At 40.3% G+C, this 25,285-nt stretch overlaps 1 protein-coding gene across 7 annotated transcripts in view; it reads right to left on the bottom strand.

Annotated features, from left to right (window-relative positions):
- MARK3 (microtubule affinity regulating kinase 3) overlaps positions 1-25,285 on the bottom strand; it is a gene marked incomplete at its 5' end in the record, with an annotated part of 103,366 nt that overhangs the window by 28,629 nt on the left and 49,452 nt on the right. For all 7 annotated transcript variants that reach the window (XM_079701394.1, XM_079701395.1, XM_079701396.1 and 4 more), the window contains 4 exons: positions 1,718-1,774; positions 6,100-6,170; positions 10,871-10,936; positions 12,879-12,927. In XM_079701394.1, coding sequence (XP_079557520.1) covers positions 1,718-1,774; positions 6,100-6,170; positions 10,871-10,936; positions 12,879-12,927 — 243 coding nt within the window. The remainder of the gene's footprint in view (positions 1-1,717; positions 1,775-6,099; positions 6,171-10,870; positions 10,937-12,878; positions 12,928-25,285) is intronic.

Genomic DNA, 25,285 nt, shown 5'->3' with positions numbered 1-25,285 from the left:
ACAGATGCAGAACCCGGGGATATGGAGGCCCGACTGTAAAGACCGATTCTAGCACTAATTATACAGCAAATGTCCATGATCAATAACATCTTTAAAGAGCTTTTTAAGAATAAGGGGCTTTTAAAATATAGATACTCGCTTTAGGTGGATAGCCACATTTCATAAACACTGCTAAGTAAGCTGTATAATGGCTATTATTGAGGAGGGAGCATCCTAAACTTCATTCAAGATAGAGATCACAGTCTTTTCCACTTGTTTCAACAAACATTTACCAGGTGGCAGTTACACACCAGGTGTCATATTAGTGTCTGGATATATAGAGCTCCGCGGCATGTGGGATCTTCCCGGACCGGGGCACGAACCCGTGTCCCCTGCATCGGCAGGCGGACTCTCAACCACTGCGCCACCAGGGAAGCCCGGGAAATGACAATCTTATTTGTGTTTTTAAAGGACCATTCTGGTTACAATGTAGGAAACAGACATGGAAGAAAGAGGCAAAACTGGAAGCAGGGAAGACCAGGCAAGAGGCTAGTGTAGTAATCAGGTACGAGATATGCTGGTGGTCTGGACTAGGAGAGTGTGAGTGGGGACAGAAAAGAGTGAGCTCAAGTGATACTCAGGAAACAGCAGCAAAAAGACCTGGGGTCTGAGTGGACGGCAGAGTAAAGGAGAGAGAGGCACCTGAAGGACAGTCACCACAATGAGAAATAAAAATTCAAGTTTAGGAAGGAAGAGTTTAGGTGTTGAACTTGCTGAACCCGAGCTACCTGAGGGATGCTGAGGTGAAGGTGTCCTTTTGTCAGCTAGACACTAAATCCTAGAGGAGAGCTCTGGCTGCAGGAATGGATCTGGGGGTCATCAACATATAGGTGGCCACTGCAGCTACTGGAGTGGATGTGAATGCAGCAAGGGTGGGTGAGCAGAGAACAAGCAAACTGATAACAGTTATGTGAGGAGAGAAAATAGTGAATATCAAGTTAAGAGAGAATCTAAACAGTGTTTAGAGAAATGCAGCTGTGAAGGTAAAGAGGAAAAAAAGGGTGTACCAGGAAGGGGAATCGGGGTGGGGAGGTTTTTCGGTAAAAGAGGGTATAAACTTGAGCATGTTTTTATACATGCTGCTAGTGACACGCCAGCAGAGAGAGAGGGCGGATGAAGAAGGGAGAGATGGGAGCAAACAGAGTGAAGCAGCCCCTGGAGGGACACAGGACCCAGAACACAGAGGCAGGGTCAGCAGAGGCACCCCGCTGTCCTGTAACAAGAGGGAAATCCTGAAAGGTTAAGGGTGGATGCAGGTGCAGCTGGGAAAGAGGGAGTTTCTGCCTGGTGTTTCTATTTTCTCTGTGAAATAGGAAACCTTATCCTATGCCAGGAGTGTGGGCAGAGGTGGAGAACCGTGAAGTAGGTCTCATTTAAATACCACTGCTGTTAACAGGAGAGAATGCTGACTAGAAAAACAGAAAAGGATGCCAGGCAGCACTGCGGACACTGTCCAGGTGAGAACGTGCATTTCTGGAGGCCCCCATCTGTTTGGTGGTAGGATGATTTTTCTCCAGAGACCAACTATGAGCTGACTTAATTGAAATGTAAAATATATCTTAGGATTTTTTTTTAAATTTAATAACACAGTCTAATCTATGCCTCCTTTGTGTCATGAGCACTGGGAGAACTGAGCACACACAAGGAAAGTGTCACTAGGAAGGGCACTAGGACTCACCTTGAGGTCTCTGTGAACGATCCGCTTTTGGTGGCAGTACTGCACTGCAGACACTATCTGGACAGGAGAGATGTAAGGTTATTAGTCATCGTTGGTGCAGAATACTCAGTGAGCACTCACTTCAATGTCTGCGTGGATCTCTAAATATAATTTTCTCATGCTCTGAACTTTTCAATTTGGAGAGACTGAGAGTGAGTGCAAGAAGACCTAAGTGAGGCTGTTCTGTTCTTTCTAATTTTAACTAGAGAATCTCTTCTTGAGCCCTGCCCCAGATCAGAAGGCTCTGGTGCAACTTCTGCATGCCCACGTCGTTAACTCAAAACCAAGCCGGCAGTTATGGACTACCGGCGCTGGGTGTTTATCCAGGTTGGTTCTCCCCAGCCAGTCCCTACAACACTCTCTTCCTTTTGGCTAATGTAGGTTCAAGGACAGCAAAACTGACTTCACTTCTCTGAGGACCAGCTTCCTCTTCCGTAAACTGGAAGGATGAATGTTGTGATGTGTGTGAACTACAAACAACGAAAACTATGATGTGCTTTATCAAGAAGAATCCCTCCTACTCTCAGCAAATGATGTGCTTCCATTTAGCCAACTTTTGATTACTCCTGTGATTAGTGCTGTTATTATTATTATTTTTTTGGCCGCGCTGTGCGGCTTGTGGGATCTTAGTCCCCCGAGCAGGGATTGAATCTGGGCCCTCGGCAGTGAAAGTGTGGAGTCCCAAACACTGGACTGCCAGGGAATTCCCTGATTGGTACTGTTAAATAACTGCTCTACTGAAATTTCACACTTACTAGCAATTTTTAAGTCTCCTTGTCTAATTATACAACTTTTATATCCTTATTATAAAAACTTTAGGGAATACAGAAAAGTACATACAACAATATGCTTTTATAACCAGCAAATAGAGATGACATCTCCTGTTGTTCTGGTGCATTTGCCTCTAGTCTCTACTTTGGTATTACATATGTGTATTTAAATATATATGATTACACATCTATAAAACTGGGGTTATAATGAAAATACTGCTTGTTTCTCCAAATCATCATCAACTTTGTTGTAAGCAACATGCATGTAACTACACTGGACACAAAAACTCAGAGAGGGCTGTTCTATTGGTTGCTATTTTGGTTCAGAATTAGCAGCAAGGATAAGCTGGGCTGGGGTTAGGGTGGGAATGATGCCAAAATCAGGGCTTCACTAAGCAGCTTCATATGCAGAAGACCAGCCCACTCAAAATCAACTAAAGGTACACAAATTCCAATGCCAAAATATCAGTTTTAAGAGCATCTGTTAACAATTACGCTGTTCTATATTCTGTCAGCATGAAAACTGGGAAAGCGAAATATCAATAGATTTGTTTCCCTCAAAGTAACAGGTTTATTGCCTAGGAAGGACATCGGTAAATTTTACCTTACTTCTGCCTGATCAAATTTTCCCTGTTCCCCCCAACCCGGCCCCCATATTGAGATTTCTCTCAAATTCTGCTTCCGAATCAGATGTGACAATGTCCTACCCTTTCTCAAAGAGAATTTCTCTTCTTTTACTTCCAAACAGCTCAAAGCTAACCTGATGCCACAATAACCTGAAAGTACTCAACTTTCAATTATTGCTTTTTTGTGTTCTGCTTTTAAGGTAAAAGCAGTTATTTCCAAAGAAGGCTGACAACCCAGATGTTTCCCAGGTGAAATAAGAATGCACGCCTAATTCACTTCCAGCAACACATGAAAGAACACAGGCAGCAACACCAGCAACCCACCCAGAAAGAGCTGAGGGAAGAAGGCGGAGCCAGGAACCTCTTCTCTCTCTTTGAAAAGAATGAGAGCTCAGCCAGCATAAATTAGAACAGCATAAACAGTAACAAGGATGAGAGTGGGGAAGGAAATGGGAAGAGGGAAAGCCATCTGCTGATGCATATGGAAAGAAGGACCTATTTCTGACAGAAAACAGATCAAGCATAGTGTACTCTGTGTGTGGCACACCTTTCTCTTTGTAATAAATAGGAAAACTTTTTATTTCATCAAAGTAACTATGACATAAACTTTTGGAAGGCATGGCAATTAGAAACAGAGAAAAGTGGAAGCACCAATATGCCTGATCCTTCCAGGTTTAGTAAGTGGACTTAAGGAAACACTGTGGCAGGAGAAAAGATTACATTAATTGTAAGCACTGTGAACCAAGCCAGTAATTGTACAAGTACATAAACTCTCTTTCCTGGACCAACTAACAGGTGCCCCCAATAATGCTTCAGAATTTCTGCAGGAAATTAAGATAAGAAGCTGCGTGATAAATGTCCAAGTATCCCTGACAAGTCAGACCCCACCTGGGGGATGGGCGGAGATGGACGAAGAGAGGACAGGTCTAAGCACTGAACTGCTTCCCTGGAGAAAGTCCAGGCTCAAACCTGCTGTTGCCGGCTGGCAAGAGCCTTTTCCTCGCAGTCAATAAATCATATTTGCATAAACATTTGCAAGTCAGATAGATTCATCTGAGTGCGAAGGAATTTCAGTTTTATGAGGCAAAAAAATCTTGACTTTTAGGTGGCCAATTTATAAAAATTAAGAGTACAGTTATGGAAAGGGCCAAACAGACTTGTTCTGTAATAAAGAGAAATTTGAGCTTCCTTCCACAGACCACAGGATAAAATGATATCAGAACTGCAAAGGATTTCAGAATTAATCAAGTATAACTTCCTCTTTTTATAGCTAGAAAAACTGAGGATCAGAGAATTTAAATGATGGCCAAAGTCAATTTCAACTTTGATATCTAACAGGTTTTAATTCAAAGTACCATTAGTACTTTTAAATCAAATTAAATTTAAGCAACAGCAAAAGTTAAGAAATTTATTTGTAAGTCCTTAACTGTAAACACTAGACTAAGCAAATCAAAAGAGGCAACTGTTAACAGAAATCTTGAAAATCGGTTAAACTTGCCTTTCTAAATATTGTGAAACCCTTAAAGACTCCTATCTATACTTCAACCTTAACAACCTTAAATGTTAATAAAACAAACATTTAAAGGTTCTGAGAGAAATGAGGCTATACTGCCATTTAAATACAGAACTTAAAACTATGGGAGGACAGCGTTAATTTAGAAGTAATAAAGTACCTGCTCCTTCCTTTAATCTAAATCAGGGGTGGGCAAATTATGGTCTGTAGGCTCAATCTGGCCCACCACTTGTTTTTGCAAATAAAGTATCATTGGGACACAATCATATGAGTGTATTTATTCACATATTGCCTAAGCTGCTTCTGTGCTACTACAGCAGAGTTAAATAGTTGCAACAGACTGTATGGCCTACGAAGCCTAAAATACTTACTATCTGGCACTTCACAGAAGGAGTTTGCTGATTCCTAATCTAAGGAAGACCGCATCACAATGATGAAGGATTTTAGTCCTGCAGTCGGAGGACATGTCTCTGACTCAATGGTAGCTTTCCTACTTGCCAGTCATCAAATTTTGGGCAAATTATTTAGTCTTCCTGTGCCACAGTTTCCTTATCTTTAGCAAATGGGCATAATACTCTCTTTTTTTTTTTTTTTTTTTGCAGTAGGCGGGCCTCTCACTGTTGTGGCCTCTCCTGTTGCGGAGCACAGGCTCTGGACGCACAGGCTCAGCGGCCATGGCTCACGGGCCCAGCCGCTCCACGGCATGTGGGATCTTCCCGGACCGGGGCACGAACCCGCGTCCCCTGCATCGGCAGGCGGACTCTCAACCACTGTGCCACCAGGGAAGCCCCAGGCATAATACTCTTTACTCACAAGGCTGCTCCAAGATTTACATTAATGTAGGTAAAGCACTTATCCCAATATTTAGCAGGTAATGATCAATCAATAAATAGTAATTGTTATTAGAGAGTTAAGTCACCTTTATGCTTAAAACCTATTTATTAAAATGAATGTCTCTTTAAGGCCATGGGGTAAAGCAAGCAAGAAGGTAAGCCATTAATTCACAGGTTAAGTTCTGTTTGGTTTTGGCTTATGTAAGACAAAACTAATAATGAATTTTGGGATTGTGCCACTTCTTGCTAAAAACTTGGAAATGGTTTTCTTTAATGCAATCTCAAGTGTTTGCAAGGCTCTTGCTTTTTAAGGCTCAACTGTCAAAAAACTAAGGTTAAGAGTGGGACTAAAAAAAAAAAAAGTGGGACTAAAATTTCAATTACAAAGCTAGAACTAGAACCCATGGTTGCCTCTAGCACAGTGCCTTAGGCATGAAAGCACTAAATAAACTAATCAATTTTTGTTGTGTTGAACTGAATGGCCAAAGCCTGATCCATCCTATGGGCCTTATGACATTTATAGAGGCAAACACTTGTTTGCTTTAGGGTTTAAGCAAGAAAACGTATTAAATCAATAAATTAAAGGTGCAGCAATCCATACCTGTCTAAATTTAGATCTTGCTTCTTTTTCCTTCATTCTTCCATGTGCAACCAAATAGTCAAACACTTCACCTATAATTGAGAGAAATAAAAGTAAGCAGAAGTCCTACTTCTGAGCATTAACTTTCCCATAAACTGAAAATGTTTCACTTTTAGCAATGCTCTAATATTAATTTTTTTAAATTTATTTATTTGTTTATTTTGTGGTACGCGGGCTTCTCACTGTTGCGGCCTCTCCCGCTGTGGAGCACAGGCTCCAGAGGCGCAGGCTCAGTGGCCACAGCTCACGGGCCCAGCCGCTCCGCAGCATGTGGGATCTTCCCGGACCGGGGCACGAACCCGTGTCCCCTGCATCAGCAGGCGGACTCTCAACTACTGCGCCACCAGGGAAGCCCGCTCTAATTTTAATTTTTAAAATATAGGTATGAAGATAAACAGAAATATGTGGAATCTGAACTAACTTAGCCTTAACTATAGGCAAAGTTTATAGATAAAATCTTTGAAGCTAAAGATAAGCCTTAACATTAAATTCTCATATGTTTAAATTATACAACTTTTATTTTAAAGGTTATGTTTCCAGTATGCTTTAATAAAAACTTGGCAATGAAAAGTGAAAGTTAAAATGGTTAAGTTATTTATGTTAAAAGAAGATGTCTTCACTATAGGACCATGACAAAAAAGCATTTCCTGAATATACTCATTCATTCAACAAATAATTATCGAGTGTCTACTAACTGCTGAGAGGCGTTCTAGGCTCTGGGGAAACATAGCAGTAAACAAAGCAAAGTCCTTTTCCTCATGGAGTTTACACTCTAGGAGGGGGTAGACAGATAATAAACAAACAAATGAATATACAGTATATCAGATGATAAAAAGTACTGTGGAGAAAAGTCAGGGGAAAGAAACAGGAAGTGTGTTTGTGTGTGTAAGCATTGCGCTGACTACTATGAGGGAGTGGACACTAGTTATCTGGGAGAAAGATTCTAGACAGAGACAAGAGCAAGGAGGCCACGAGGCTGGAGAAGCGTGAACAAGGGAAAAGGGAGGTAGTGAACGAGCACAGAGATGGTAGGAGAAGCGAGATCAAGAAGAGTCCTGTGGGTGCTGTTCTAAGTGAGAGGAGAAGCAGAGGAGAATATGAAATGACCGGCTTCTTAGAAGGATCACTCTGGCTGCTAGAGGGAGAAGAGGGTTAGGGCTGAGGAAGGGACCGGGAAACCAACTGGGGAGAGCACAGGATTCAGGACAAGAAAGAGGGTGGCTGGGCCGAGAGTGGGAAACGGCCGTGGTGGTGACAAGTGGGGAGATTCAGGACACAGTGCAAAGGAAAAGCCAACAGAACTCACTGGTGGACGTCTAGGTGGTAGTTTACACAGTATTAATTCCTCAGGGAAGAGAAGTGACATTTCAAGGAACCTATCAGTACTGCCAATTGCTTATCAATTTGGAATAAAGAAACACCTCTGAAATCAACAAAGAGTACTAATTTAGCAAATTGGATATAAAATGTGTTTGGGGAAAAAAATCACATTTACTTCATACAAATAAAGAATATTTCCATCAGCTTAGTGACAACAGTTAACTAAAATATTTTGAGACTTAAAAAGTGCTTAGTTTCAGGACTTAAATATTTTTGAGGAAGAGGTTATTCTGAACTGTACATTAATATCTCTGACTTAAACTTTTAGCCCTAAATTTGAATAAATTTTAAAATATTAAATGGGTATAAATATTTTGAAGTTATCACTGACTACCTAATGATCTTTTAAAAGGAATTACCTATTGTTAATTTACACTACACAATTCATTTAACTATGATGAATTATAAAATTAAATATCAGCTCAGTAAAATGTCAGTATTTTCTATGAGAATGACCTTTCTATTTGCAGAATAATATACTATGTCAAAACAAGTAGTTAAAAAGTGAAAACAAAGATGCGTGCATAACATATGGAACAGTTTTGACTTTTTAGAAAAACGTAATGGATTAAACCCAGTAGTTGTAGAGTCACACAGATAAAGTCCAAGTCTGTCAATATAATTTTAAAATATTTTAAAATTCAAATGCAATATAAACCTGTTAAGAGATTTTGGAACCATAAACTCACAGTCACTAAGTTATAAACCAGGAATACAACCCAGATCTCTTATTTTTCCCCTTATTAAAAATGCATTAACACTCAGATTAAGCAGCTGAATTGAAAACCTCTAAAGGCTATTATTTATTAGGAGAAAAAATTGCAAACAGTGGCTCTCCCTGCTCAGGTCACGGCCCATGTGGTTGATGAAAGGACACAGGACAGGACAGTTCAGAAGGCCCTTGGTTTTAGTTCAGGTCCTGCCACTATAACCAGTGATGAAACCACTGGCATAGAACAACCATTCAGAGCTTTAGGTTCATCTGTAAAAATCAGGCAATTGCCCTGGATGACTTCTAAGATTCCTTCCAATTCTAAAATTCCATGATTGTACCAAATTGAAAAATACGAGGCGGGGGAGGAGTAGGTAGCCATTTTTTAAAAATTTTATTTATTTATTTATTTAGGCTGCGTGGGGTCTTAGTTGCGGCATGCAGGCTTCTTGGTTGTGGCATGCAGACTCTTAGTTACAGCATGCGAACTCTCAGCTGTGGCATGCGTGTGGGATTTAGTTCCCCGACCAGGGATGGAACCTGGGCCCCCTGCATTGGGAGCACGGAGTCTTACCCACTGGACCACCAGGGAAGTCCCTAGGTAGCCAATTTAATGAAACGTTTGTTGTTCAAAATGGCAAATGTATCAACAATAAAACAGCTGCCCTGGAGATGGTGCTTTGTTGAGCTGATTAAAACAAATGGCCCAAGCCAATAAACCACCACCACCACCAATCAGTGCTGTTATAATGTTAAGCAATGGCACCGAGCCCTCAAAGGAGGGCTGTGCTCCCATGCCCAGTAAGAAGCTCAGAGACATGTAACTTATGAGGTCACACTGCCAATGAGAGGCACTGGCTGGATTGACTCCATGTCTGTCTTTTCTGGAGTCCATCCTCTTCCTGGATGGACACTTCTCAGATGTTTTTGACTTCTCCTACAAAGAGCAATCTCTAGGACCCTGGTACCTAAAATAGATGGGAACGGAAAGCCGTGACTGACTGACCAATCAGCAGAGGCTATATGGTGTCGGAAGGCTGGGCTCCAGGCCTGGCAACATGACCACAGTGAGATTTCCCAGCCTCCATTTCCTCAAGGGTAAAAGCCCATCGCTCACCGCCTGGCCACATCACCGAGGCATTGTGAAAGTCAAAGGAGACCAGGTAAGAGAAAAAAGCACTTGTACACTGCAGTGGCTACACAAATGAAAAGATTATGAACCGTAAGATGAGTAGCTAGCATTCGAACTCCGTATAGACTTATGGTTCTACAATTAACCTTCAGCTCTTCCTACTGCTCCTCAACTGCGAAAATCCCAACTAAATTCTCAAACCACACATTTAAAAGATGAAACACACAACTAATAATGAACTAGGAGTATGAAAAAGTGGTGCCAGGGGTGTGCCTGCTCTGCCCACAACAGGTTTACAATCTTTTATTTAATGGTTAACTCACCACAGTGAGGCTGTGATTCAACTTTCTGTCTCCAGGTTCTGCATCCTGGATCAAAGTGCTAACAAAACAAAACTCTACTATAATCAAAACAATTTAATCTATACTGTAGAGTTAAATAGAGTATGTCTCCAGTAGTTTATAATTTAATTAATTCAGTTCAATTCTTATTTGCTGAGTATCTGCTATGTGCCAGGCACTATGCTAGAGACAGGGAACACACAAACAAGAAAGCTTCTGCCTTTCACAAATAATGAAAACTCACACACAGTCCAGAAACTACAAGCATAGCCCAACCATAACCCTAAAATAAGAATCTTTGTAAAAGATAACAGCGATATACATTCATTTCATAAAAATGTCTACATGTATACAACCTTATAGGCAAATAATTACCAGTCCTTAATCTTTATTTTAGGGAAGTCTAACCATAAACACGGTGACCACCATTTCTGGCCTTGGGAAATGATGGACACCAATGACATAAAAATCTGATAAAGACATCCATCTAACATGCAATACACATTTATTTCAAATAGGCTAATGCACTGATATTTTTGAAAATTCAAGTACCGGAACAAACAAAATGTGCTATATATACACAATGGAATATTATTCAGCCTTGATAAGGAAAGAAATTCTGACATAGGCTACTAAATGGATGAACCTTAAGGACATTACGCTAAGTGAAACAGGAAGTCATAAAAGGACAAATATTGTATGATCCCACTCATATGAGGTCCCTAGAGTAGTCAAATTCATACAGAAAGAAAGCAGAATGGTGGTTGCCAGGGGCTGGGTGGAGGGAGGATGGGGAGTTACTGTTTAATGGAGACAGAGTTTCATTTTGGGAAAATGAAAAAGTTCTGAAGATGGATGATGATAATGGTTAACAATGTGAATGTACTTAATGCCACAGAACTATATACTTGAAATGGTTAAAACAGTAAATTTTATATCATAATAAAAAAATCCAAGTATTTGCATATTATCAATTAATGATGTGAATAATGAAACACTTAATAGCAACCCACAGAACTGCTAGGAATAAGCCTTCCTGATTCTCATCCTAGTGTATTATGATTCTGAATGTTAAATGAAACTTTAACAATTATCCGTGTGGGCTGTGTGGTTGTGTATTCTTCTAAAAGGGAAAAAAGAAAGAAAAACAATTTATAAATTTCTTACCTCCACTGGCATACTCCATGATTAGGTAGAGTGTTTTGTCAGTTTCAATGACTTCGAATAACTTCACTAGGGGAGGGGAGAAGATACAGGAGAAAAAGAAACAAATGTCCATATGCACAGTACTATGTACATATAAACTATAACTACAAAAAGTAACTTTTTCCTGTTAAAGATTTTAATAGCTGGCCCGCTACAAAATTCTTTTAGGAAAATTTATAATATATTACAACAGCAGAAAAGATTTTATAAAAACATGGAATTCCATAAAAATAAACATAGTTTCTGGGTGCTCAAACGGTGTAACTTCAGGATGCACTCAGCAGTCTAGTGAAGTGTATCTGCTCTCATTTCATCCTGTATTACGTCTATATCTGTTCTATTCCTAGAAGTGCAAGTCCATTCACTTGTCATTATGGCTTAGGATACATATAAGACTTGAGACTTCTGTTGCTTGGGAAACTTATCACAATTCTCAGAGAACAAGGTCCCTTTGTTTCTTTTCTTTATCTTAAAGATGTATTTTTTTAAATTTTTTATTTATTTTTTGGCTGTGCCATGCAGGATCTTAGTTCCCCGACCAGGGATCCAACCTGAGCCCCTGGCAGTGAGAGTGCGGAGTCCTAACCACTGGACTGCCAGGGAATTCCTAAGGAGGTTCCTTTGTTTCTACTCTAAAGCCAGAGATGACAAAGTAGAAGGGATTATACTATAAATAATTGAAAAGAACTTTTTAAAAAGAATTATTTTCAATGGGTCAGTGTGACTACTATAGCAGTCTCTTGTTACAGATACAAATAATATTTCTATTACTGCTAATTCATAAAACCATAACAAATCAATCAGAAATATAAAATTTTTAAATGAAACTGAAGTTAATCTCTCAAGCTATCAAATCACTATCTCCTGTATCTACTTTGGTAATACATACTTTACAATTAAATTTAGCAAAAAAGGGAGCAGGGAGGGAGAATGCTAATCTCTTATATTGTGGGTTATTTTCTGATGCTTTAACACAGAGTATTAGATCAAATAAAGTACCTTACACAGTACTGGATGTGTTTGTCGAACTGGTGAATGAAAGTATCATATCATTTCTAAGATGATATATATTCAGGCTGTTAAGAAAAATTATTTAAAGAAATTTAAGGCATATATGCTGGTAAACCATCAACATATAAATAACAGCTTTCTAAAATTCCAATGCAAGGGGAATTCCCTGGAAGTCCAGTGGTTAGGACTCCTACCTTCCACTGCAGGGGGCTGGGGTTCGATCCCTGGTCAGGGAACTAAGGTCCTACAAACCACGTGGCCCGGCCAAAAAAATAATAATAATAAATAAATAAAATAAAGTAAAATTCCAATGCAAATATTGGCTCTCCTGTGTAAACTATTTTAATCCAATGGGAATTTAAATTTTAGAAATTTATATTTTCCAAGATATGTCATTTAGTAGTAAGTATAGAGAACTCTAATCAGGATACAACATAAGTAATTAAAAAACAAAACAAAAAGGTTTAAGTTAGCTAGTTCTTGGCAGTATTTTTTTGGTGGGAAGTTGGAATTTGAAATCCAGAGTTGGCTAGCTAGTTTCCTATGTCTTTTAAAATATGATTCAATGTACCAGTATTTTCTTGGGAACACAGCTAGAGCAGAAAGTTTTACACCTTTGAAAATCGTAACTCTAACTTACTATAATTTCCTCTTCTCTATCTATAAATTAAGGACAATTATGACATTTTCTAATATATTAAAAATTAGAAAATTATAAACTGATTACATCTGTTTCTACTGAATTAAAGCTTTACATTAATCTTTTAACCTATCTTTAGTAATTTCAAAAAGTTAACAAAAATGATCACTATATATATACACATATATATTCTAAAAGTATATCTGGGCTGGGAGAAGGGAAGAAATCTCCTGTCACTCCTGGAATATATGTTTAGCTTTATGACATACTTTCAAGAATGCATTTAGACTCAAAAGTATTTAAGAAAGCAGAAAGTACCTATGTTTGGATGATTTAAAATCTTCATTATTCTTACTTCTCTGAAGAGCTAAAAAACAAACACACACACAATTCCCCCAACACAGGTTATTAAACATTATATATATATTTAATGAAGATATATTTATATTCCATGGTTGCAATATAAATGTAAATTTTCTCTTAGATAACTGATTCACTGATAATGTTTAGTAGTCCACATCTAAGAAATGGAAATCCAGGGTAATTATGAAGTAGTTTTGTTACCTAATACTAAATACTTTAATTTTATCTTATGAAAAAGCAGAGGTCCCAGAAGAGGATGATATTTTGCTATTGTGAATTATACTTTGAATTATATTTTGCTATCTTGAACACAGATATCAGATTTAAGCAGGAGTAGTTTGTGATTAGACTTAGTCTGATTCAATAACTACCTAGGGGTTCTAATTCTGCAAATCAAAACTTGTATAGTCACAATGAACTGCATCATGATAATTCCAAGTAATTCTATAAGAAGATTTTGAATAAAACCACTTCAAGCTGACTACCCATCACACAGAATAAGGGGAAATAGTAAATTGTAGCACAAACACATGCTGTGAGTTCAGAGGCGGGTCACAGCATTAGGGCCTGGGCTAATATGAGATTTCAGAAAATAAGAGAATTTTAGAGGTCATCTTATACAACCCTCCTGCAAACAAATGGAAACCAGAAAAAGAGAGGAAAAGATCTTCCAAGGTCCTACTATCTTTCCATGGGGAATATGGCCAGAACCAGTCTCCCAGCACCCAGTATACTATACAGCCTACAGGAGGCAAGGTTGGAAAGCGGTTTGGGAAACGAGCAGCAGCTGGCTATGGGAAAAGGAAGTTGGGGCTCTCCCTGCGCTTGTCCTCGTCCACCAGGTCTGATCTAGAACTGAATCAGCAGCTAACAGCTGAAAGGCATGGTATCTGACCTACAGACAGCTCAGAGCTTAAAAACATGTAATCAAGATGAAGAGCCTTCCTGTCTAGAATACTGGATCATCCCTAAAGGCAGGAGCACTTTTATCTTCAACATAAATACTTCCTATTGCTGTTGTGGTCATTCCCACATTTTCTGTTCTGAGATGAGAAGATAGCCTCCCTGACAACCATTCTGGCTTGAGTTCTTTCTTAATTTCCCTCTGTCAAGCTAACACAGGAATCTCATTTTCCAATCCATCATAGTTGGACTTGTAGCTATAATTTGAACCTCCCAGTTATTTCTACAAATGCTAAATTAGAAGAGTGCCAAGTTGGATATCATACTAACACAGCTTAGGACACTGCATTTAGAATGAAACCCTGACCACGGCCATGGCAGCCTCTGCCTACCCTCCAACCTCAGCTCCAGCCACCCTGATTTCTCTCAGATATTAGAACATACTAAGCTCTTTCCTTCCTTAGAGTCTTTTTTCCTTTTCATCCTTCAAGACTCAGGCAGATTCTCTAAAAACCTCATCTAAGTAGGTCTCCTTTGTTTTACATCATAGCAATCTGTTTACTTCCTTCCTAGACTGTCTTTCAAGTTTTGATAATACATTTCTGCTGACCAGTTCACTGCTGTGTCCTCATCCACAGGGAGCACATCTGTCTCCCTTCACTACTGCATCCTTGAAACCAAACCTGGCCCGCAACAGGAACTCATTTGTTTGACAAATGCCTGCAGGAAAGCACTAACTACCAAGAAGTGTGGTCTGAGCCAGGCTCCTCAGCATTCTAATGACCACACTGCTTTGAAATCCTGAGTAGCAGAATGCCTATCACAGGGTTGTCGTAGTTCTGCTGGCGAGAGAGGTCAAATGAAAGCGACTGTTTTTTAAAATCCCACTAGCAGTGCGGCACTAAAACATCAGAACCGAAGTGATTAGAACCAAAGAGCAGGGGAACAAAATGTAACACTACAGGGATTCAAGGGAGGGAGAGCTCACTTATGTCTGGGGTAGTGGGCACCATGGAGGTAACTGGATTTATGTAGTTGAAAATGGGCTGGCTATGTGTGCTCCATGTATGTGAGCAAAGACAGGGAGGTGCAACCAATTAAGCCTATTTAAAGAAGACCAAGTGATCCATCTGGCAGAGTAGTGGGTTTCCAAGTGTGGGCTTCAGGCCACCAGCATCAGAATCATTAGGGTGTTTGTGCAAACTGTAGGTTCCTGGGCTCTACCCATCACTAGATCTGAAATGGGCCTTGAGAATCTCACCTTTCAACCACCACCCCAGGTGCGGTAGTTTTCAAACAGGTCCACAAATCCTTTGACAATCCTCCCCTCAAAAGGCAGAACTTAATACCCCTCCCTTTGCGTGGGGGCTGCACTGAGTGACTTGCTTCTAATGAACAGAGTAAGGCAGAGGTGATGGTGAGGGGACTTCAGAGACCGACTAGGTCGTAAAAGGCGCGGGGACTCCCTCCTTGCTCTCACAGATCACTTCCTTGCATGTCATGAGCACACTGAGCACCTCAATGGACAGGCCCAGATGGCAAGGAAATGAAGACTCATACCCACAGCTGGTGAGGAACTGCAGGCCCTGGACGAGAGCCAGGTGAGAGGGCCTTTTGGAAGCAGATACACCAGCCCCAATCAAATCTTTGGATGCTGCATCTGTGGCTCTCACTCCAAATGTCTTGAGAGCACCTGAGCCAGAACCATCCAACTAAGTCACTCCCAAACACATGACTCACAGAAACTGTGAGATGACACATGGTTCTAAGTTGCTAAGTTTTGGAGTAATTTTTAGAGAGTAGTAGTATACTACCGGTAACACACTGAAGTTTGAAACCCCCTGAGTTACATACAGCAGAGGTCACACCAAGGGCTGCGTTGTGAAAACAGAGGAAAGGTGAGTGGCACCAGACAGAAGGATGAGTAGTACGAGCTTACGCTGTAGAAAGAAGAGCCAAAGGCTCCCCAGCAGGACGGTGTCAGGGTATTGCCAAAGTCACTTTACATACCCACCTCTATCAGAATTATACGGCAGGTAGAAATGAGGTCATAAACTCTATACCAAGTTAATCACAGGGGGTGGGGAGAGGAAGCAAAAAGCTAATAGTGATCAAGTGTCACCTCTGTCTGAAGCTCAGCACTAGATGCTTCAAGTCTATGATCCTCTAACTTAATTTTCCCAACTCTGTCAGGTGACTACGATCATCTCCAGTGTACAGGAGAGGAGGACTAAGAAAGTTAAGAAACTCGATCAAGTTCTCTCAGCTAACACGTGCCGGAGCCCAGAGTCTGAGGTGTCTGACTCCAGAGTCCACACTCATCTCATGAGTCCAAGCAGCCACCTTTGAAATGTACAAGTAAAACAACCGACAGATTACAAGCTGGCAATACAGAAAAATCCAGAGCAACAGGTGGGTACTGGCACAGAATTTTTTTAAAAGTTGACAATTTGCATATATGGTTAAAATGCCAGAGATTTCATTTATTTGTATCAACTGTGAACCTGATGGCTGAAGATAAATTTGGATATAAATAATTTATTGAAAAGAAAACATGAACTTTAAGCAAAGTCCCTACTAGGATTGTACAACGTATTTTTTAAAGTTTTGCTACTATAAAAGGACATTTAAATAAGATGTTCACCTATTTCTACTATCTTATTTCTCTACATTCCCTTTCAACCTTATGCAGATGCTAGTTGTAAAAAATAAAATGAAATAACACAGAAATGTGTAAAGTGAAAGAGTTCTCTCCTCATCAACTAATCTCCACCCTCTACACATCTTCCCATTTTTATGTCCTTTAGGAACTGGTAGATAGGAGAACAAACATCTCTAAAGGCAAAGACACGGACCCTGGTGACGAGAACACTAAACACACTAAGCCTACAGTACTACAGAGTAAAGAAATGTCCCCAAAGCCTGTACTGAGCATGTACATGAATTATCCTTGGGAAAAAACAATTTTACCAACTGATATAAAAATAAAATGAGCATATAAGAGACAGCAGAGGGTGGGGTGAGATGTTACCATAGTCATTAAACTGTGATCTAAATCATCATGACCAAAGTGTTCAGACTTGCTTCTCCAGATATACAGGTATGAGACAGAATGACCAGGCCAAAGGTTGAGAGCCTGTGCTTTTCATGGCAGCTGAGTGACACGCTGGATGACAACTCATGTGTTAGAAAGAATGGACAGGAATATAATCGCCAACCTTTTCTTTACTAGGAAAGAGGTGAACTATAAATCAAGATTGTGAGTAATTATTAGCTGCCTTGGATGAAGAGAAGGAGATACAGGTAAGAAGCATTCAGGGGGTAAGGGAGAGGGAGGCAGAGTTGAAGCTGACACCCAAGTTTGTGAATCTGGGGGCCACTTTGAGACAGAGAAGACTCAAGCTGCAGCGAGGAAGGTGAGTCTGGCTTTGGACATGCCATGTGAGGGGCAGTTAAGTGAGGATACTGAAAGCATAGCATGGTACTTAGTATTTGGGTCTGAAGCTCAGGAAAGAAGTCTGGGCTAGAGATAAATTTTGTAGAATTATTAGCATAGGGATAGTATCCTTGGAAGGAAATGACACCACCTAACTGTAAAATGAAAAAACAGAATTATCAATGAACAAGCATTTCAGAGAGAAGAGAGCTGAGGCCCACAGTGAAGACTCAGAAAAGGCAGCCAGAGTGACAGAATGAAATCCAGACACTGGAATCTAATGCCTACCACAGACCTACAAGTGGGGTCACAAACCTCTGTTTGTAACCAGCTTCCCAGACCCTGGAACATCTCTGGGGTACTTCATGAAGGAAAGAGAGAAGGATGATGTACCTGCTTTTTTCCTCATTATGTCCCTTTGTTTCACTTACCACACTGATCACAGCACCTCTGCTGAACAAAAGAACAAATCAAAGACCCTCTCAGACAAAACTGAGGGAGAGAGCCTAGCAAAAGCCCAAAGAGTTCGTGGAGAAAGAACTGTCAAAATCCTCTGATGTGAAAAAGGAAAAAAAAGTCTTTGCTTTTCTATAAACAGAATACCTCTAGAAGAACAAATAGAAACTGATGCCACTGGTGGCCCCAGGGCAGGGACCTGGATGGATGGAAGTCAAGGGGTAGATGAAGACTTTGCCTTCTATACTTTTATCTGTCCTTTGAACTCTGAACCACAACTGTAGTATCTATCTCCTCTCCTCCAATTAATCTGAATTTTAAGAAAAAGGTGGAGAATAAACAAAGAAAAGTGTTTTTTGACAAAAGGGGAATTACTGAAAAAGAAAACTGCTGTATTCTGAGGACTGTTAACAAGAAGAGAGTTTACTATTCCTTTTCATAGTGTGGGCCAAGGCTGCTGATGGGTGAAAGGCAGGCAAGTCTTCCAGGGAATATCTTTAAAGTCCAGCAAATATGACAGCCAGCACAGTAAGGCAAAACTTAAGGAGCTTAAAGAGAGTTTAGTTGCTCTCAGAACCACCCTAACATTAAAATAAACAACAGAATAGGAAAGTTAACAAATAACAGAGAAGAAAAGAGCACTATTAAAGACCATTTGTTTAACACTAGGCAAAGGCAGTGACCTATCTCCTACCCAGGAAGAGCTGTCTATAGATGGGGGGAGATATATGTGTGGGTGTACTACAGTGTAATTAACCAGAATTGTACTGATATCATGTAGGTTATCCCTTTTTGCTGTTGTAACATTACAATGAGCAAGCATCCTTGTATATATACATCCTCATACACTTATGCAAATATATTGGCGGAGTAGATTGGGGGGCCAAAGAGCATACAAGCTTTTAAAATTTTGTTAGTGCTATATTACTCTCTAAATATATATTAATTTAAACTATGTCAGCAATAACAGAGTTCCTCATTCTCTACACTCTTGCCAATAATATGTATTATCAGTTTTTTGCAAATCTGGTGAAAAAACGTTATCTTTTCAGATATTAAACATTTTTTACTTGAATATTGACCATCTGTCCTACTAATTGCCTGAGTGTATCTTTTGACTATTTTCTATTAGGTTATATACTCCTGTTTCTCCTCGATTTGCAAGACCTTTTATATAGTATGGAAATAAGACCTTTGTCTGCCATAGCAGAAAATGTTGGGTCCTTACTCAAATTCACCCTCTTTCCTTTGCTGACTTTCATGAGCAATCCTTTCAACTTTTTTAGCTATTTCATCTATTGTTTACTGCATATTTCTAAAATGCCAGATTATATTGCTTCCTTGATTTTCCATTTTAGACACTGTCTTGTGACTCCCACTTTGGATTTAGCTTTCCTAAACCCTTCCAAACACAGACTTATGCTTCCCCTCTCCATCCTCTTCATGAGGTTCTATTACAGTGTTGGCTAAATAAATATTACGTTTAATTTTTATTGCTAAAAGTAGTACATATAGTTTTAAAAGTCGAACTGTGTAATGTAATATATCTCTCCACCCTCAACCCTTGTTCATGATGTCAAGCACTTTCAACTCAGGTATTTGCTGCCCTACTTCTTTTTTTTTTTTTTTAAGAGTTTTTTTTGGGGGGCTTCCCTGGTGGCGCAGTGGTTGAGAGTCCGCCTGCCGATGCAGGGGACACGGGTTCGTGCCCCAGTCCGGGAGGATCCCACATGCCGTGGAGCGGCTGGGCCCGTGAGCCATGGCCGCTGAGCCTGCGCGTCCGGAGCCTGTGCTCCGCAACGGGAGAGGCCGCAAGAGTGAGAGGCCCGCGTACCGCAAAAAAAAAAAAAAAAGATTTTTTTTTTTGACATGGACCATTTTAAAGTCTTTATTGAATTTGTTACAATATTGCTTCTGTTTCATGTTTTGGTTTTTTGGCCACAAGGCATGTGGGATCTTAGCTCCCCAACCAGGGATCGAACACGCACCCCCCGCATTGCAAGGCGAAGTCTTAACCACTGGACCGCCAGGGAAGTCCCTGCTACCTTACTTCTGAATAGCATGCTTGTGCTGTTATTCTATGATTTCTTAGCCCCTCCCCCTGATATTAGCTATTTTCTTAGTATTGGCAGTGAAGATTTAGCTCTCTTACATCCTGTCCCCCACCCCACATCCCTTCCCACCTTCCTCCTGATCAGTTACCATAATATTTGGCTAAAGTATTCAGTTTACATTATACAAATATTCTTTATAGCCACACTAGGAATTCATTTCCATTCTTTTTATTTATCAAAAATGTTTCTGATTTCCTCTGAGCTAATGACTGTCTCGGTTATTTTGTTCACTTAGGTTTTCTATGTATCTCTCACTTTACTAATTCATCCTTAAGCTTTGTAACATAAGTGTATATCTCCTCTCAAATACTTTCAAATAGTCACGTATTCTTTCTTTTCGCCTCCTGGAAATATGCATATTCTGGAGGCCTCTGTCCTGCTCTCAAGGCCTGCTGTGTTGGATTTCCTGTTCTAGACCCTATGCTCTTCTCTTTTTTAGTATTGTCCCCCCTTGTGGTGAAATATCCCACCAATAGCTCCTGAGGAAGGATAAGTGTATGATTAAAATCTTGCAAGAATGTTCTGATTCTATCTTCACATTTGATTAACATTTTGGCTGGGTAAAGAATTCTAGGTCAGGACTTCCCTGGTGGCACAGTGGTTAAGAATCCGCCTGCCAACGCAGGGGACATGGGTTCGAGCCCTGGTCCGGGAAGATCCCACATGCCACGGAGCAACCAAGCCCATGCGCCACAACTACTGAGCCTTTACTCTAGAGCTTGCGAGCCACAACTACTGAGTCCACGTGCCACAACTACTGAAGCCCACGCGCCCAGAGCCTGTGCTCTGCAACAAGAGAAACCACCGCAATGAGAAGCCCGCGCACCGCAACAAAGAGTAGCCCCCGCTCACCACAAGCAGAGAAAGCCTGCGCACAGCAACGAAGACCCAAAAGCAGCCAAAAATAAACAATTAAAAAAAAAAAAAAGAATTCTAGGTCATAATTGTTTTCTCTCAGAAATGTCCCCCCCCCGTTTTAATGAGATATAATTGACACAGAATACTGTGTAGGTCTAAGGTTGTACAATGTGATGATTTGATACACATATATATTGTGAAATCTTCACCACAGTAAAGTTAGCTAACATATCCCTCACCTCACATAATTACCATTTTGTTGTTTTCGTTGTGGTGAGAACATTTAAGGTCCACTCTCACAGCAACTTTCAAGTACACAGTACTTGTTAACTATAGTCACCATGCTGTACATTAGATCCCCGGAACTTTCCCTCTTGTAACTGAAGTTTGTACCCTTTGACCAACAGCTCCCCATTTCCCTCAACATCCCCACCCCCTGGCAACCACCATCTACTCTCTGTTTTTATAAGTTCAATTTTTTTAAAGATTCCACATATCACTGATATCACAGAGTATTTGTCTGATTTAACTTAGCATAATGCCCTCAAGGTCCATCCATGTTGTCACAAAGAGCAGGATTTCCATTTTTACAGCTGAATAATATTCCTATTATTATAGGTTAGAATATATAATAATAATACTCCTCCTCACACTTTCTTTATCCATTCATCTGTCAATGAACGCTTAGGTTGTTTCCCTAGCTTGGCTATTGAGTATACAATGCAACGAACATGGGAGCTCAGATATCTCTCTGAGATAGTAACTGCATGTCCTGTGGATATACACCCAGAAGTGAAACTGCTGAATCATATGGTAGCTCTAATTTTAATTTTTTAAGAAACTTCCATACTGTTTTCCAAAGTACTTGTACCAATCTACATTCCTACCAACAGTTCACAGGGTTTCCCATTTCTCTACACCTCTGTCAGCATTTATCTCTTGTCTGTTTGATAACCACCATTCTAACAGGCTGAGGTGATATCTCACTGCAGTTTCGATTTGCATTCCCTTGATGGTTAGTGATGCTGAACACCTTTTCATGCACTTGTCGGCTATTTGAATGTCTTCTTGGAAAAATGTCTATTCAGATCTTTGCTGCTTTTTAAATTGGATTATTTGGGGTTTTATTTGCAACTGGTTGTAGGGGTTCCTTTTCTCCCATTTTGTAGGCTGCCTTTTCGGTTTTTTTTTTTTTTTCTTTTTTTTGCTGTGAAGTTTTTTGTAGTCCCACTTTTTTGGCTTGTGATTTTGGTGTCATATTAAAAAAAAAAGTCATTGCGAAGAACAATGTCGAGGGCTTCCCTGGTGGCGCAGTGGTTGAGAGTCTGCCTGCCGATGCAGGGGACACAGGTTCGTGCCCCGGTCTGGGAGGATCCCACATGCCACGGAGCGGCTGGGCCCGTGCGCCATGGCCGCTGAGCCTGCGCGTCCGGAGCCTGTGCTCCACAACGGGAGAGGCCACAGCAGTGAGAGGCCCGCGTACCGCAAAAAAAAACAAAAACAAAAAAAAAGAACAATGTCGAGGAGCTTTTTCCCACTGTTTTCTTCCACGAGCTTTATGGTTTCATATCTTCTGTTTAAATCCTTAATCCATGAGTTAATTTTTGTGCATGGTGTAAGACAGGGGTCCAGTTTCATTCTTTTACACATGAATATCCAATTCTCTCAGAATTTTAAAGGCCTCGATACATTTCCTTCCAGCTTACAGTGGTGTGGAATGGTAATGATGACATTCTGTTACAATTCTTTGTGACCTATTTTTTCCCTCTTCCTTCTCTTTAATTTTGATGTATTTAAATTTTAATATACCACAGATTCAGTCTCTGTGGTACATTAGCATTCAGTCCAGATATATTATGGGTCTTTTGTCATTTACTGCATTGGGCACTGAGCCTTTCAATCTGGAAATTCAGGTCCTACAGTTCTGGGAAATCACCTTCTGTTAGTCTTTGATAATCTCCCCTCCTATCCCCAGTTCTTTTGACAACACCTCTTTACCAGAAACTAGACCTCCTAGATAGGTACCTCAATTTCACATGGTATCTTTCTTAATTTTCATCTCTATGAACTTCTGTAATACTTTCTGAGAGATTTCCTTGACTTTATTTTCCAACCCCTTTATTGAATTTCTTTCCAATACCATAAATTACCCTCTCCCCAACAGTCCTTTCTCAATGCACCATGTTCTTCTTTCATGAATATAATGGTCGTTATTGCATTCCGTCTCCCTCTTTTTAAAATCTTTGAAAACATAATTATAGTTTTTTTTTTTTTTTTTTTTTTTGTGGTATGCGGGCCTCTCACTCTTGTGGCCTCTCCCATTGCGGAGCACAGGCTCCGGACACGCGGGCTCAGCGGCCATGGCTCACGGGCCCAGCCGCTCCGCGGCATGTGGGATCCTCCCAGACCGGGGCATGAACCCATGTCCCCTGCATCAGCAGGTGGACTCTCAACCACTGTGCCACCAGGGAAGCCCGTGTTGTTGTTTTTTAAAGTAGCTGAGTTTCCTCTTCCCGTGTTCCTTTCTCTTTCTTATTCCTGTTTGTTTTAGTTTCAGGTTATCCTCAAATATCTGGAGATTCTTGGCTGTCCTCCCATATTTAAGAGAGGCGCCAAAATGCTGGACTAAAAGTTATATATATAAAAGCTGGACCATAGGATGACCGGTCAAAGATTAAGTAGATTCACCGAAAGACAATAAATGTCTCCATCTATATTTTCATTTAACTCAATTTTCCTGGAGAAGAATCCTCCAATCTCCTTTTCAGGCAACACATGAAGGGCTAAGGAGTTCTGGGAGGGGGCTTCCCTGGTGGCGCAGTGGTTGAGAGTCCACCTGCCGATGCAGGGGACACGGGTTCGTGCCCCGGTCCGGGAAGATCCCACATGCCGCGGAGCGGCTGGGCCCGTGACCCATGGCCGCTGAGCCTGCGTGTCCGGAGCCTGTGCTCCGCAACGGAAGAGGCCACAACAGTGAGAGGCCCGCGTACTGAAAAAAAAAAAAAAGAGTTCTGGGAGGCAAGCAAGGAGAGGGAAGACAGAAAGAGTGTCTCACCACTCAGTGGGCCCCTGTTTTTAGTATAGGGTCTCCAAGTCTAGATACTCTTCAGTTCTGCCTCTTCAGAAAATAAACTGCCCAATTTCTACTGGGGCAGAGAAGGGCGGGCTGCCTGAAGGTGGTATGAGGCCCAGTTACACATTTTAAGCCAATCCTGTTTCCAGTTCTACGTGTACCTCCACCCACAAAAGAAGCTAACAGAACTAATCCTTAAACTTTCTGAATTCTGTGGCATGACTCAGCATGATTTTTGCTGGCACCAGCCTACTTATTCCCACCCCTAAGTGCTCCCCTTAAGGATTGGTTTCAGTTCACTATGATTTGCTAAGTCTATTACATGAAAAATATATATATAATAGTGTACACACACACACACACACACACACACACACACAAACTATTCATCCATCTGCTTTCCATCTGGCAAACTAGGTTTAATTCTTTGTCTGCCAGTCTTCTCTATTTTTGACACTCCTTTTTAATTCCTTTACTACTCTTTAGTGAGTGGGAGGAAGGAGCAAGGATAAATGTACTAATGTTTAACTGGAAGTCCTATATGCTAATACTTTAATTCCGAATTTTTGAATGGAGGTTATAAGTGAGATTGAACTATAGTTTTCTTCCCTGTTTCTAATACATTTTGATAGCCATGTATGTGAATTCCAGAGAAGAATTTGGAAGCTTCCCTTCGAGATCTATTCACTGAAGGTTTCAAAGAAACCAATCATGAAATTCTGCATATGGCAATCTGAGGTGGCAGCTGGCCTTTTTACCACTATTCAATTTCTTCTGTAGTTACTGATGCATTTAGATTCTTTTGTAGAGTTAATTTTGATAAGTTACGTTTTCCTAGAAAATTATCCATTTTTTAGGTGTTCTAGTTTATTTGCACAAAAGGTTCTCTCATAATAATTTGATTATTTCTCCAATTCACTAATTTCTGCCCTTTATAAGTTCCTTACATTATTCTTCATTCCTGAGATTTATTTTGTTCCCTTCTCTAACTTATTAGTTGAATATTTAATGTATTGTCATTTTTTGTTTAATAATGTGTTTAAGGTTTCAAATTTTCTTGAACACCAAAAGCAGTATTCTATAGGTTCGGATACACAGTGTTACTTTCTAGATACACTGCAATTTTGGTTTGCATTTTCTCTTTGACCCCATGAATTCAAAGAGTGTTTTCGAGTTCCACATGCTTGTACTTTTTGTTTGTTTCTATTTTTATTGGTTTCTATTTTTATTGCTTGTTCAGAAAATGTAGCCTGGAAAGATCTCTTAGGCAGGCTTATTAATCATATTAACGGTTTATAGCTGCACAAGTTATGCATTGCCCAACAGTGAGGAAATCATTTACGTTGCAGTCATCATAGATTTGAATAGTTATCACAATAATTTCCTGGCACAGGACTGTAATGTATCCTAAGAAAGGGATGCTTTAAAAAAAAAAAAGCACAAATGTGTGGGACTTCCCTGGCAATCCAGTGGTTAAGACTCCGCACTTCCACTGCAGGGGGCACGGGTTTGGTCCCTGGTC

The sequence above is a fragment of the Hyperoodon ampullatus genome (assembly GCF_949752795.1).
Source record: "Hyperoodon ampullatus genome assembly, chromosome: 3".
In the NCBI taxonomy this organism is placed as follows: domain Eukaryota; kingdom Metazoa; phylum Chordata; class Mammalia; order Artiodactyla; family Ziphiidae; genus Hyperoodon; species Hyperoodon ampullatus.
Note: the sequence above shows the minus strand (reverse complement) of the source record. Positions and strands in the feature narration are given on the sequence as shown.